This window comes from Pseudocercospora fijiensis (assembly GCF_000340215.1).
Source record: "Pseudocercospora fijiensis CIRAD86 unplaced genomic scaffold MYCFIscaffold_3, whole genome shotgun sequence".
NCBI classification, from domain to species: Eukaryota; Fungi; Ascomycota; class Dothideomycetes; order Mycosphaerellales; family Mycosphaerellaceae; genus Pseudocercospora; species Pseudocercospora fijiensis.
The window spans coordinates 3,740,694-3,755,574 of record NW_006921534.1 but is presented as its reverse complement, the minus strand read 5'-3'; the positions used below and the strand labels follow the sequence as shown (position 1 = coordinate 3,755,574).

The 14,881-nt window shown below is 50.5% G+C and overlaps 2 protein-coding genes across 2 annotated transcripts; both read left to right on the top strand.

Moving 5' to 3' along the window:
- Positions 1-211: 211 nt before the first annotated feature.
- MYCFIDRAFT_214770 (uncharacterized protein) lies at positions 212-5,042 on the top strand (the record flags this gene model as incomplete). The annotated part of the gene is made up of 2 exons (XM_007926956.1): positions 212-333; positions 410-5,042. The coding sequence occupies 2 exons, from the start codon at positions 212-214 to the stop codon at positions 5,013-5,015; spliced, it is 4,728 nt and encodes a 1,575-aa protein (XP_007925147.1). The 3' UTR covers positions 5,016-5,042.
- A 6,390-nt stretch (positions 5,043-11,432) lies between these two features.
- On the top strand, positions 11,433-14,462 carry MYCFIDRAFT_114541 (uncharacterized protein; the record flags this gene model as incomplete). The annotated part of the gene is made up of 2 exons (XM_007926955.1): positions 11,433-12,095; positions 12,195-14,462. Coding segments are annotated over 2 exons (2,931 nt in total), but the record flags the coding sequence as incomplete, so codon positions are not given.
- Positions 14,463-14,881: the final 419 nt, after the last annotated feature.

Sequence of the window (14,881 nt, the reverse complement as noted above, 5' to 3'; positions counted from 1 at the left end):
TGGCGATGGGCGGCGGCGGCGGCGATGATGCAGGAGAGGAGACTCTGCGGTGACGGTGATGGTGAGCGGCGTGTCAAAAAAAAGACGATCGGATCCGAGGTGCCGAAGTTTCGCCGAAGCGTGCGTGCATCGAGAAAATGCACAGCTTCCATGCGCACCGCACCTGCACCTACGCGTTCAAGACCAGTCACATCGATGCGAACGGTCCGCCATGAACAGCCATGAGCGTGTGCTCGACGAAGACCGCCTTCGTCACGTGTCCCGATCGATACGCGATTACGTGCCGACGCGCTCGGCGACCGCACACGCGTCTTCTCGTGAGCATCAGATCAAGTAAGAAATGCACGCATCGATGGCATGACAGAAAACATGGCTCCCATGCGCAAATGGCGCGCTGATGGGCAAGTAGAGCATTCGAAAATCTCCTGCAAGATGTCTTCGCCACAAGCAGCTGCACGGCCCTGAGCACTTCTCATCGAGTGGCCGCATGGAACACGCTCTGCTCGCTCGTGGACCGAAGCTTGGAGTCAGACCTGCCCGCCATCAGCAATTCGTGCTGGAGTCTTGGCATCTGGAATCGGTCTCTTGGCCTGTACCTCGACCACGCAGACACGGCACGACCCAAGTCCTCCAGGCAGCTCGTGACCACGCTTACGAATGCCTTGAAAAAGGGTCTTGCAACGGGCAATCGGGACGTGGCTGTGCTCGCCGGCCATGCTGTTCGCCGTCTTCTTCGCTCTCTTCACGCCGACGACGATCCGGCTCGGGCCAAAGCGAGCGCACAGCTCCTCAGCAATCTCCTGCTGAAAGAAGTCATTCCCATCGCTTCGGTGCTCGGATATGTACCCTCGCAGTCACACCCCGAGAGAGACCATGCACAGGTCCTGTTGCGCACGGTTCTCGCATGGCTCGGAAGGGGCGACTTTGGATCAACAATCGCGACGACCGTTTCGGCGGTGCTCGACAAACTCGAAGATGCTGACCACGCCGATTCCAGGAATCAGGAATCCGGATGCCCTGCTTTGATCTGGCTGGAGCCTCTGCAAGACGTCTGTCGCCACGCTACTGTCCATTCCGACGATCTGCGAGCTCACCTTTTCCCTGTACTATTCAAGCGCAGATTCGAAGATTTTGTGGCTTTCCTCAAGTGTCAAGGACTCACCGCCGTCACTGGCCGCTTCGAGCTCGTCGTTCTCTCGCAAGCCAAGACATCCGATGATTTGCTGTATACTGCACTACAGACCGGCAAAGATTTAGGCCTACTCTTCGAAACGGACAGCGACCAGATCGCATGCACGCCTTCGATCGTGTTCTTACCAATCGCATACATCGAAGGCCTTGTCTTTCAGCGCTCAAGGTCAGCTCGTCTTACCGGACTTTCGCTCCTCACTACATCGCCTTCAGCAACTCGTGCGCTGTCGCAACGTGCACTGCAATTGCTGAAGAGAGCTTTGCCTGTCTTCTTCGCTGACGTCGATGCTGATTTCCGTGGCGCAGTATTTGGCGCTTTGCAGCGACTCGTGGATCGCATGAGATCAATCACAAAGGTGCTTTCGCAACAAACCAGCAAACTTGAGAGCGCCGAAGCAACGCAGGCGCTGAGGATCCATCAAGACTTTCTGAAATGGCTTCACCGCTTCCTTGTGCACGAATTGCGCCCATCTGCCAGCTACCAGAGACACATATCTGCTCTGAAAGGACTGTCCATCATGGCTAGATCTGCGCTTGACAGCGCCGTTCCCACCGAATCATGGACCAAGTCTGCACGAGGTGAAACAAAGTGGACTTTTCACATCAAAATTCTTACCCCAGACTTACAAAGACAACTCCTAGACCTGCTTTTTGACCCATTCGATGATGTTCGCCAAACAGCGGCTTCCATCCTACGACTCTACCCATCGGAGACTCCGAAAGATGGTTTACCAGGAATCTATGATCTGGCCTGCGAGCGTGCGGAGAGGAAGATGTACCTTTCAGGCAGAGCTGACCAGGCAGATGGCGTCGCTCATCTCTATGCATTGATACATAAAAGTCGTGTTGCCGGCCAGTCTAATTCCATTGATGAACAAGGCCAGCTCGCAACACTTGTTGATAAGCTAGAGAAGCTTCTTGCTATCGCCGAACGGGATCTCGCAACAGCTGTGGAACGCTATCCGTTACACGGCCTGCTCACAAGCTTGAGATATGTTGTTGGCAACGCCTCTACCCTGGATAATGGTGAAGCAAGGACGCTCTTTGTTGACCTCATCAGAGTGTGGAAGCTCGTCAAGCCAATATTGTGCGATGATGCGCCGGAAGGCTACCTTCCAGAAGAACTCGAAGAAACGCCAAACTCAACCAAGGAGACTCTAAGTTATTGCTGGAGAGCATTGAAAGAATCTAGTCTGCTTCTCAGCTCGTTGATTGCAGGAAAGCAGACCGAAGCCGATCTTCTTGAAGCAATGAGCGAGCTGTGCTTCATACAACTATCCGAACTCAGGCATAGAGGCGCTTTTTCGACTGTGGCCCAGACGTGGACAGCTTGTTGCAACAGATGCACAGACCTGCGTCAAAGTGATGGTATTAATTTACTGGACAACTGGTATGGCAGAATCATCGATATGCTACACAAGAATGTGGCCATCAATACAAGACGCTCAGCAGGCCTACCATCCTTGCTATGCGGCATCTTAATCGCTGACCGATGTGAGCGCCTCATTGCAAAGGCCTTCGTTGACCTTGAGGTGGTGGCAAGGCAGAGCGTGGATGCTAAAGATGAGGGCAGTCTACCGCAAGTCCATGCCATGAACTGTATGAAGGACGTACTGAAGAACTCAAATCTTGGCGAAAGCTCGGAGCGCCATCTCCCCGTAGCCTTACAATTGGCTGCCGATGCGTTGAGATCTGATACGTGGGCGATTCGAAACTGTGGACTAATGCTTTTCCGAGCTGTCATTGACCGCTTACTTGGTACGAGCGCTGCATATCTCGAAGGTGACTCACAAATACGCAAGCGAATTTCCGTTGAACAGCATCCGCAGCTGCTCGATGTGATTATCGGACTGCTGAACGCCCCCTTCCAAGATAGAATCCTGAGGTATGAAGGTGTCTTCCCAGCGTTAGAAATGCTGCAGCTCGCACGTGTTCCAAAGGAGCGCCTGGAAGTGGCGAAAGTAGCCGTCAAAGCCTTAACGGGAGTGTCTTCCTGGCATGTTCGAGACAAAGCAGCCAGGACACTCGCCTCGATGGAGACGATATCCGCTGTCTCTCAATATCTTGGAGATGCAGCAGCTAGTAATACGCTTGGCGAGAACGCCGTACACGGGATACTCCTCGTCGCTGGTTATGCACTCCAAAGAGTGGAGCTCGACCATATTCAGGATCCCAAAGCGACTAGAGACCTCAGGAGCGATTCAATGCCGCAAGAAGTAGACACAATTGGCTTCGCAGCTGCCGAATTGTATCAAAAATCGAGCAGCTTCACTTCAAAGGCCGCCGCTTTGGATGTACTGCGTGACTGTTGTGACACCGGCTCAAGGCTTTTCAAGAACTACGACCACCGCAGTCTGCTGGCTCGGGTATGTCCGTCTCAAGCAGCTAGCCATGCTGGCCCTGTTGCAATATTCGAGAAAAAATTGATGGCCTGTTGCTCTGCACCTGGCTCTGCGAGTATTCGCCAATCATGGGCTCGCCTTTTCGCTCAGTACCTGGTCATCGAGCAATCAGTTAACAAGGACGAAATCTTCTCCTATCACCGGCTTGCACAAGAGCTATCTCGTCACGATCAGAATGCCTACAGCCATTTCTTGAGGTCATTTCAAGGTCGACTCGATGCTTCTGCGCCCATTGCGGATGTTGTTGTGGATGCGTGCTTTCACATCGTCAACAGCGCGTTGCCCGTGGAGCTCATTTGCGAGGCGCAAAAGACACTACTGATGCTGTGTAGCGGGAGCGAGAGCAATGTCGACCTGGCCATCGCCCTGAGGTCGCAGGACGCATTGAGCGAGAGAGCATGTAACCAGAAGTATGTTGATCAGTGGTTGCAACTTTTTGCGATACATCTGGATCACAGGAGCAATACCGACGAGCATTTAGTGCAGGATATCGTCTTGTGGGCAAATTACTGTGCATCCGCAGTCGATGGCACAGGTGTCCACTCTAGAGAGGCAGCTACTGAGGCCATTAGCTGTATTCGAAGATTATGGTTGGTTCTGAACACGACTGTCGATAAGAAGCTGGACAACGCTTTTCTTGGATTATGCATCGCTACATATGACCTTCTCAACGACGACGAGGAAGATATTCGGCTACAAGCCGCACAGATTGCTGGTCGGATACTTGAAGCAGCCCACACCAATCCTGCCCAAAGGCTGGACTTTGAACCCATTGTGGCGAGTCAGAAGCTCCTTGGCTTCTGTCTCCGCCGCTGGAAGGCGAGTAGCAAGCTGGCCAGTGTGACACTGTATCGTGCCTTCGGCATCGGACTTGCTGGGACAAGACCAGTCACTGAGCAGCTCGAAGCTGCCACCTCTGCCGATACTGCGTTGTTTGCCGAGGAGAAGCAGAATCTGTATATTGACGAGGCTAAAGAAGCTAGGATTTGGAGTCAGGCGGTCCAGCGCGTGGACGCGAGCATCATCCCCAAAACGGCTATAACGCGACTTGGAGAATGGACTGCTGCAGGTTTGGATGCATTGACTGAGCAAGCAAAGGGTCACCCTGATGGAGCGCTGGGGTGGAGCACAATTGACACAGTCTTCACCTTAGGTCTACGTGTTGTCTATGGGGCCGAAGTGGTCTTCGGCCTCGCAATGAAAGGAGTCCGCGTTCCTGTACCTCCTTCTGAGCTGCGAAAGAAGCTCTTCATATGCCTGACGGCTTTCGAGGATGGAGGAGTCAGCGGCTTCGGTCAGGTCAACTGCCTGTGGCGATGGGAAGTCGACAGGATACTAAAAGAATCGCTGTCGAGTAAGCTCACGTCGCTGGGAGATGCAGTGGAGGCCACATTTGATAAGGCTAGAGGCATTGAACGATGAGGACACTTACGTGAACGTATTTGTCGCACAACGTGATGTTGTCTCATTGTCGCGCTTCTGCTGAAAGCGCAAGGTTTGCGACGTTGTGCTTTGAAACGCGTGCCTTCCCAAACCGTTCGAGGGTGATGTCGCTATCACAGTGAATGATAGAACCCAGCCACCTCCATTCTCAGACTCTATTGTCACAGCGAAACAATAGTATTGATACAGCACCTGTTTCCGACAGTCTGTGTCTCTTCAGTTTATGCATAGATCCCGTTCAAGACTGTTTCTTGGACCGTTGCCCGTTTCCCTTAGAGCGTCAAGCCCACCAACATCCTCTCTCCAGCACAAGAATCTGAGATCGCATCTCCACTACAGAGCCATGGCTGGACAGTACAGAGAATACAATGAGGGCATCGACGTGCACTCAAGATCACACCAAACTCGCCACATTACTCCTTCCGCTACTTCCCCTCGCCGTAGCTCGCAGCTGTCATCTCATCACAGTCAAGACTGCGCCAACCAAGAATACACTAGAAAGTCCAAAGACCACCGGCGCGACTCCCACACTCCCCACACCCCTCCAGTATATGCGACTTCCTCGCCAAGCAGTAATGGCTCAAACGGCAGCAATGGAAGGTTATACTCAGACCTCCACCACCCGCGCCTGCATCGAAGTCGTCGAGAAACTCGAGGCAGGAGTCGCTCACCAACACCGGATCTCTTTGATAAGCGCAGTCTCTACGGCGATCATGCTCGCCGCCATGAGCATAGCCTATCATCAGAATATAGAGAGCGCGACAGAGCTCGATCGGCAACGCGCGATCTCTTCCGTCATGGGCGGAACGGAAGTCTACCATTTCGTCAGCGCAGCTCTTCTGACGATTATGGAGATGAAATGTTGTCTGAGCGTGGAAGGCGATCGCCTTATGGAGAGTCACAAGGTGATCAAGAGCATGCTCTGTATTCAAGTCCCTCACTTCTGCCGCTCTGCAAGATGGAGAGCAGTGATGGCATCGCAATCAAAGACGTCGCCCAGCAGGACTCGTACGAGGGTGGAATTTACTATGTGAAGTTCGACGATGACTGCGCCTACCAGTTGCAGCTCCTACTCGAGATGGAGATGGAGTGCGAGGACTATCCAAGGCAATGGCCCCATGTCGCTGCAGATCTACAGGATGAGCTCGAGAGTGATCTTATGTTCGAGATCATGCATGGAGATCCCAATGAAGGACGACCGAGAGAAGTTGACTGGCTTGCTTTGCTCAAAGTCACCATGACGACTTTGGTTTAGGACACCGTTGCTTCGTTGGACAGAGGCAGACGCTGCGGGCTACACGAGGGCTGGATAGACATGTCTTTTGTCAGCAAGTCGAAGAAGCTTGGAGGGAACTTGAATTGCTCACTGCGAAATCGCAACACTGTTGGACAGAGCACATTACTACTAGCTGTGCAAGTAGTCAAGAAGGCATCAAGTGCCGGCCACAAGAAATGTTTGACTTCAACCGACCCCTGTGCGTTCATGCATATTCCCGCCTTCCCGGTTCGTTTTCCCTTGCTGAATCGCAAGAGATGAAGTGTAATTAGCATAAGAGTGTGTTTACTTTGGCGTCGGTGGATCGGTGGATTGTAGATACCGTAGATTAATCTACCGGTGCGTTATTTTCCAATCTACCTCTTTTTAAGGTAAATAATCCGGTGGATTAGAAAGACCGTGCATCGGAAGTGGCCGCCTTAGTAATGCGTGTCTATCTCGTATTCGACGTGCCGTAATTAGGCGCTAAATAAAGGTCGTTATTATATAGTAATTGCTCGAGAATAATAGCGCCGAAGAAGGCTACAACAACCGCTTCGAAGAAGACAATAACAACGCCTTCTAAGCGGAAGGCGGCGGTTACTAAGACGCCTATAAAGAAGAGAAAGTTAGTACTAAAGAACTCGAATAAGGACAAGGATATAGGCAGCGAATTTCTAGAGGTTGTACGCTAGCAACCGGAGTATAAGGTGTATTTCTTAAAGGAGGTAAAGAAGCTAAAGGATAAGCAACTATTAAACTATAGCAATAGCTTCTATCTTAAATACTACCGTAGAATTGCGGCGCAAATAAGCATAAACTTTAAGCTCTATTTTAAGTAGGAAGGCTCGAAGGCTCGGTAGCGGACGTTTAAAAAGAAGTATTATCTATATACTGCTTATTTAAAGTATATAAGCGGCTAGAATAGACATCTACCGAAGCCTAGTAATAAAGAGGTTATAAATAAGTACTTCCGGAAGCATCTAAAGTATAAGTAATAGCGCGACGAGGCACCGGAGTATACGGAAGAGCTTTTTAAGATTATTAAGCTTAATATTACGAGCGGCTACGAGGCAGGTATCGGCGCTAACCTAGCGTTAGATAGTAATAAGAATATAGCGGCGGACGACGATAGCGAAGGTAAGGAAGTAGAGGCAGCGGAAGAGGGTAAAGGTAACGAAGTGCCGCTACTAGAAGGTATAACAGAGGCCGATCGAGTAGCGCTCCTTAAAGCCGATGTTAACGGTAAATTAGACCTATCTGTAATATTAGAAATAGAAGTCTAGGTGCTTATTACTACGCGCTATACGAAGGCTAATATTACGAAGAAGGCAGCGGCGAAGAAATAGGCGGAGTTAGATATAGCTAGAAAGGGTAAGAAGGATAAAGACGCCCTACTTACTATTATTAAGAAGAGCCAGATTCTACTGCAACAGACCTTCTCTGCCTTCCTAAAGGCTTCTCGTAACGACGCTAAAGCAGCTCGAGAAGACGCTATTGCTAAGCGAGAGCGAGAGCGCGAAGAGCGTACTACTAAGAAGGCAGAGGCTAAGAAGAAGCGTATCGAATACAGGTACGATATTAATACTAGAGACGTTGCTAATCGCCTTATAGATAAGGATATTCTATAGGGCGTTAGCAAGGCAGACCGCGCTCTTCTTACAATAGAAGTAGGCAAGCCTAATATAGGGCATATCGCTATTATAAGGAAGTAGGTGCGTAATAAGAAGAAGAGGGAGCATTTAGATTAGTATTTCCGCTAGGTGCTATAGGATATTAAATCTAGACCGCAGCTAATTCCTAGTATAAATAACTACTATTACACTAAGTATCCGTCGCCGTCGAGCTTTTATATTCCGCATAGATACGGTCGGCAGTAGCTAGTAGTATTGTTATAGAAGGAATAGATTGTAATCGCGGAAGAAACATATTTTAAGCCTATCGAGGCCCGGTTTTCGGTAGAGAGTTCTATAGGTTAGGATGCTTTTTCGTCGGAAATGTAGCTTAGGGTCTATACTATTAATTTATATAAAGGTATTATTACTTTTTGCTAGCAAAATCGTCGTTACGTATAGGGTCTACATTTATAGCGAAAGGATATCCTAACGACTCGAACTTTAATTCTAGCCTTATAATACTAAGAATCTAGATAGCTAGACGCACTCGAATATCGAAAGAGAATAAGCAAAGCGCTAGCAATAGTTAAATATGTCGGTTTAAACCGAAAAGCAACGAATACGAACAAATCTTACTAAGTTCCTTATACAATTCGATTCCTGCCTATTCGCTACTATATTAGTAAACTATTCTACGACTTCTACGATTCTCTACAACCAAAACTCGGCCTCCTAAACCTCCCTCTCGTCCAAACTATAGTCTTCTAGATATTGCCCGTAATCGTCCTATATATTCTGCGTAAAGGCTTTACGATAGCGCCAATATAGATCCTTATTGTCGGCGGTAACGCCTACTAATTCGTCGTCCTTATTAACCTCCGAAGGGTGGACTATAGTAACTTTAGGCTTACTAGATAAAGGCTATTATCTATAGCGAAGGATGAAGTTATAGAGTACGAAGCAGGACATAATAAACCTAGACTACGAGCGTATCGAATACCGCTTATAAGGGCCTTGTTTAATAATGTAGAAGCGCTTCTGCATTACACTAAACAATCGCTTAACTATATTGCGAAGCTAAGCGTAACGGAGGTTATATAGCTCTTCCTTATTAACTAGACGCCTGCTAGTAGCGGCCTGTTCTCGAAGGTAGTATCTAGTCCTTTTATATAGTACGAGAAGCCTCTTATCCTTAAAGGAATAGCCGCTATCTGCTAAGTACTTCTTACTAGTAGGAACGATAAAGTCCTTCGAATACGCCTTCTTTAATACCTAACTATTATTTCTAGCGCCCTCGTAACCGATAAGAGCATAATAGACTACTATATCTAAGCTATAAGCCGCTATTACATTCTATACGATATAGTTCTTCCTATAGCGATAAGGGCCTTGCTAAGACTATAGCACACTTACTGGAATAAGGGTGCTATCTATCGCTCCTATAACGTCCGCGAAGTACTTAAATTTGCTAGCATCGCGGCTACTAATTAGCTTCTTATAAGGCGATAGGTCGTCCGGCAGTCGTACGTATTCGTCGGTAAGGTAATAGAGCGTAATACTAACTTCTTTTAACACCCGATTAAACGTCCGTGTCGAGTGCTAATAGAGCCTTCTTAGGTCCAATATCGAGCGGTTATAGCATACGAAGTTTATATAAATTATTACCTTCTTAGCGACCGTTATATCGTTCTTCCTTCTACGATATCGAATAAGCGCCTTCTCGTCTAACTCTTTAATTAAACTCTTTAGCACCGGCTGCCTTAAACCTGTTATATTATAACTCTCCTTCGGCGGACTATATAGCACTCGAAACACCTTATATCGACCTTTCTTCGCCTACGTAAGCGTCTATACTACGCCCGCTAGTTTATACTATTTCCTACGCTATTTCCGCTATAGAAGGGCAACGAGTATCGAATTCTAGTAGCTAGCTATTATATAAAGCAATATACCGATCCGTTAATTACGCGCCCTCGAAGAATCTATAGTAATAGTAAGAGATAGTAATAATAATAAGAATATAGGCAAAGAGATAGTGTTTCTAGGCAAGGAACGCGTATAGCGCGAATCTACCGAAAACGCGGTTTGAAAGTGCGTTTTCGGTAGACGTATATACCTACTAAATATAGCATACCGCGCTCGGACGGCGCTATAGTAATTAATTACAATCTACCGACAGTATCTACCGGAAAACAAGGTAAACAAAGAGGTAGAATAGGTAGTGGATTGTAACCGGTGGAAAATCCGGTAGATTGCGCTATATAACTAAATCCACCGGCACTAAGGTAAACACACTCTAAGACAAGATAGCTACGAGGTGTTTCAGCCGCACAGTGTCGTGACTACCTGGGCATTAGACTAGGGCTTTCTTTCAGTGTAATCAGCCACGGGAGAGGAATAAATATCATGTGTGAACTGATGTCTCCGATATATCCACGAGGTGGCCATCATGGTCAAGACTGATAGTCCCGTGACTGCATGCAAGGATGGCTTTTTTTGGGGCAGGCGTGAGAAGGAACAGCGGCCGCATGCGACTACGGACTCAGCACGACGTCCGTGGAGTCTGCTCCTCGCTTCCACAGAATGTGCAAAGTCGAACATGTTATGTGCCGCTGTAGCTGTGACAGCCGTGAAGGTGTGCTGAGATGTCGACTGAATCGTCTCGTAGCATGGTGATTCGAGGGTCATATGAAATGCATAACGCTGACCAGAGCCCTCCGTTTTTTCTAAGCAGAGCAGGCCATGCCAGTATTCGACGTGGCCAAAGGCCAATCACGAAAAGTGGAAGTCAATGTTTTAGTGAGGCGACGTGAGGCTGGGCTGGGCTGGTGTGGTTGCCGAGCAGGAAGATCTCCAGCTACCGCCGCTCGGCCTTGGCGGGTTGGCGGGCTCCTTGTACGGTACAGTAGAACTACATGTACGCAGGGCCCGCCCTCCACCACACCGTCGCCGTCACGCACACGCACACGCACACGCCTCGAGATCCGCTAATCTGCTCGCTGCACCACCCACACACATTGCACTCAACGTGAGACCTCGGCTTGGACACAGGCGTCGTCCGAGAGCAGCGCAGCGACGCGGACGCCTTGCTTCGAACTGACTGGGGAGCTGGTGCATCGCCGAACGACACGGTCATGTCAACCAACTGACGTCCGCCGGCCAAGTGAACGGCGGCGAGAGGAACAGCACCCAAGTCACGCCTGCTTTCGTCTTGCCCTCTGCCGCAATCACGCGCTCTTTCCCTTCACACAACACGCCCCACGCGTCCCGCACCGACAAAGGCAGGCGTCGAGGAGCGTACCTGCCTCACGCGCACCCTCGCACATCATGGACGCAGCCGGCAGGCACATTGGCCTGGGACTGCAGCCAAACCACTCCCTCCCCCACCCTAATACCTCCTACCCTCCCGAAGCCGTCCTCTCCACCGCGCCCGCATCACCTACTACCGACGACAACATGCCAAGCCACAGGAACATAGACGACACCCATACCACCACTACCACCACCATGGTGCCGCATTCCACCATGGCCCAGCTTTCATTCGGCCCAGCTACTCAGCAGACCGTGACCACAGTAACAACTACCACCACCGTATCGCTTCCGCCACTGCTCATGAAGCCGCCCAGGGACCTGTGGGAACGAGATCCCAAACAGTACCCACTCGCCTTTTCTCCCACCCCACAGTCTATCAAGAGATTCTGCTTCGACGTGAACGGCAAGCCGACAGTCTTCCACGAGTCGGAGAATCCCGAGGATACCATGCGGAAATACAGCGAGCTTCAAGACCGGATCCACCGAAACAATGGCTGTATACGTCAGGAGGAGAGGCAAGATGGCTATCATACTCCTTTGCACCATCTGAGTAAGAAAGTGAACGGCATGCGTGCTTCACACGGCCTCAAACGCACCGCCACCCCACCGTCCATAGCAGAAGCGGCGGAGCTGGCGAGCTTGCAGAGGAAGACAAAGAAGCAGCGTTCATCTCTCCACCGGACATACTCTGAAATCGCCGAACAACCTTCGCTTAACGAGAGAAGCGCAGCTAGGCCGTTCCATGCGCACCACAACCCGTCGCACCCTTCTCCTGTCACCCCCGACACCGATATCATGGGCGGCATCCCGAGAACTGCGATGAATCGACGCGAAACGGGCAAAGATAGAGGCACGAGCCGACCCTCGCATTCTCGAGTGCAAGAGCTGCAAGACGATAGTCAAGATGTGCTTATGAGTGACAACGAACCTCAGGATGACGAGGACGACTCGCAATTGCTTTACGAGAAGCGAAAGAGCAAGAAGAGGCGTTTTGCGGAACAGAACAATGCCAGCGGTACCAACCATCGAGCCGGAACATCTGCGACGCCGCCTATCACTGAGACAGATCTTGAGCCTGTGGTACGGGTGGAGGAGATGAGGAAACCTCTACTTCAAGGTCTACTTTCGAGCTCACAGCAGGACGCTAGTCTTCCCAGCCCGAGCCTCTCTCCGATCACTGCTGCCGCGAACCTCGCGTCTCGTCAGAACGCGTTCGACAATTCCTTCGCAGAGCACAACGACGAGAATGCCAGCGTTGTCTCCGGTCTGGACCTGGACGACGATAGCAAGACGCAGAGCACCAAATCTTTCGAGTCTCAGTCTTCTAAGCGATCAACGAGACAGCCGCCGCCGCCATTCCAATTTACACATGGCGCGACACAGCAACCGCAAGCATCCCCCACCGGCCCTACGATTATGGATATACCTACTATGGTCGACGCTTTTGACAGCATGCCAGAGTCCATGCAAACGTATCTCATGTACCAGTTTCTTCGCCGATGTGCCAAGCCAACACTGCAGATGGTCGCTAATGTCGTCAATCCTGCCCTCAAGTGCGATCCTTTCAATATTCTCCCGCCAGAGCTGGGCTTGAACATTACCCGCTTCCTTGATGCACAAAGCATGTGTCGAGCTGCACAGGTGTCGAAGAGATGGCGCAAACTTATTAACTCAGACGAGAAAGCGTGGAAGGACCTCCTCGAACGCGATGGGTTTGTGCTTCCGGATGGAGAAATTGCCCGAGCTGTTCGCGAAGGCTGGGGATGGCAACATCCTGGTGATGACGGCTACGAGCAAGACCTTAGCAGGCCCCTTTCTGCTTCTCCTGACCTCGTGCCTGAATCAACTATTGTCAGTGATGATGAACTTACGGCTTCCTCCACGGTCACCACCCGAACCATGAAGAAGAAATCCGTTGTGAAGCCATCCAGCTCGAAGAAAGCCAAGCGACGACCTATCCATGCATCATCATCCATCACCAAGCCAACTGCAACGCCAAACAGCAAGTGGCTGAAGCTTTTGAGCACTGCCAAGGGTGCCAATGCATTTGCTCATGCAGCCACTCAAGCTGTACCGCATCCATCCGTTGGCATGGACAGCCTTCGCAATATGCATCTATTCAAGTCCCTCTACCAGCGTCATTACCTCATTCGCAAGGCTTGGATGGACGAAGAGAGTCAGCCTCAGCACCTTGCCTTCCGAGCACACCATCGACATGTGGTTACGTGCCTCTTGTTTGACAGTGACAAGATCTTGACTGGCAGCGATGACACAAAGATCAATGTCTACGACACCAAGACTGGAGCGCTTCGAAACCGCTTGGAGGGGCACGAAGGTGGTGTTTGGGCTCTGCAGTACGAAGGTGATACCTTGGTGTCTGGCTCGACCGACCGCAGTGTACGAGTCTGGGACATCAAGAGTGGGCGTTGCTTGCAGGTCTTCCAGGGTCACACATCTACAGTCCGCTGCTTGGTCATTTTGAAGCCTGTTCAAATTGATACAGAGGCAGACGGAACACCGGTCATGATGCCAAAGGAGCCTCTAATCATTACTGGCTCACGCGACTCGACATTGCGCGTATGGAAGCTTCCGCAGCCTGGCGATCGCCAAATTTACCAGGCGGGGCCTCCTGCGAACGATCGTGACAATCCTTACTTCCTCCGAACGCTCACGGGCCACCATAACTCGGTGCGTGCGATTGCAGCCCACGGAGACACCCTAGTCTCTGGGTCTTATGACACCACAGTTCGAGTTTGGAAGATCTCTACTGGTGAAGTCATTCACCGTCTTGGCGGTCACGCTCAGAAGGTGTACAGTGTTGTTCTTGACCACGATCGCGGCCGTTGCATCTCAGGTTCTATGGATAATTTGGTCAAAGTCTGGGACCTGTCATCTGGCGCATGCCTCTTTAACCTCGAAGGTCACACTTCGCTGGTTGGTCTGCTTGACCTCAGCCATGATCGCCTGGTCTCTGCTGCAGCTGACAGCACATTGCGCATTTGGGATCCAGAAACTGGCGCTTGCAAGGCCACACTGTCGGCACACACAGGCGCCATTACGTGCTTCCAGCATGACGGCCAGAAGGTCATTTCTGGTTCAGACCGAACACTCAAGATGTGGAATGTCAAGAATGGCGATTGCGTGCGCGACCTACTCACGGACCTGAGTGGTGTTTGGCAAGTTCGCTTTGATGAGCGTCGCTGCGTGGCCGCGGTGCAGCGGAATAGTCTTACCTACATCGAGGTGAGCACACCCTCGACATGAATTTTGAACAGTGTGCTAATTTGCAACAGGTACTCGATTTCGGCGCTGCCCGTGACGGCGTACCAGAATCTCAGCGCGGTCGCCGCACTGTCGTAGATCCTCGCGGCCGTGAGATCGAAGACGTCGACGTTCTCTCGAACCATGAAGATGCAGCTGCTGTTGCAGCATAGGGAGCTTGGAGTCAGATGCACTGGCTTGGAGTTGGCTTCAACGGTATTTGAATGCCTCACAAGCCGAAGCAATACACGACCGGAGCTGGAAACATCCAGCTCATTATGAAAGCATACAATGGCGTTGGCAAAAAAAAGAATAATGGGAACATGGATCCGGCGATACCCTTCAATTCAGTACGATATTGGCGCATTAGAACCTCTTGTCTTCACGAGCGGCGGAATGAA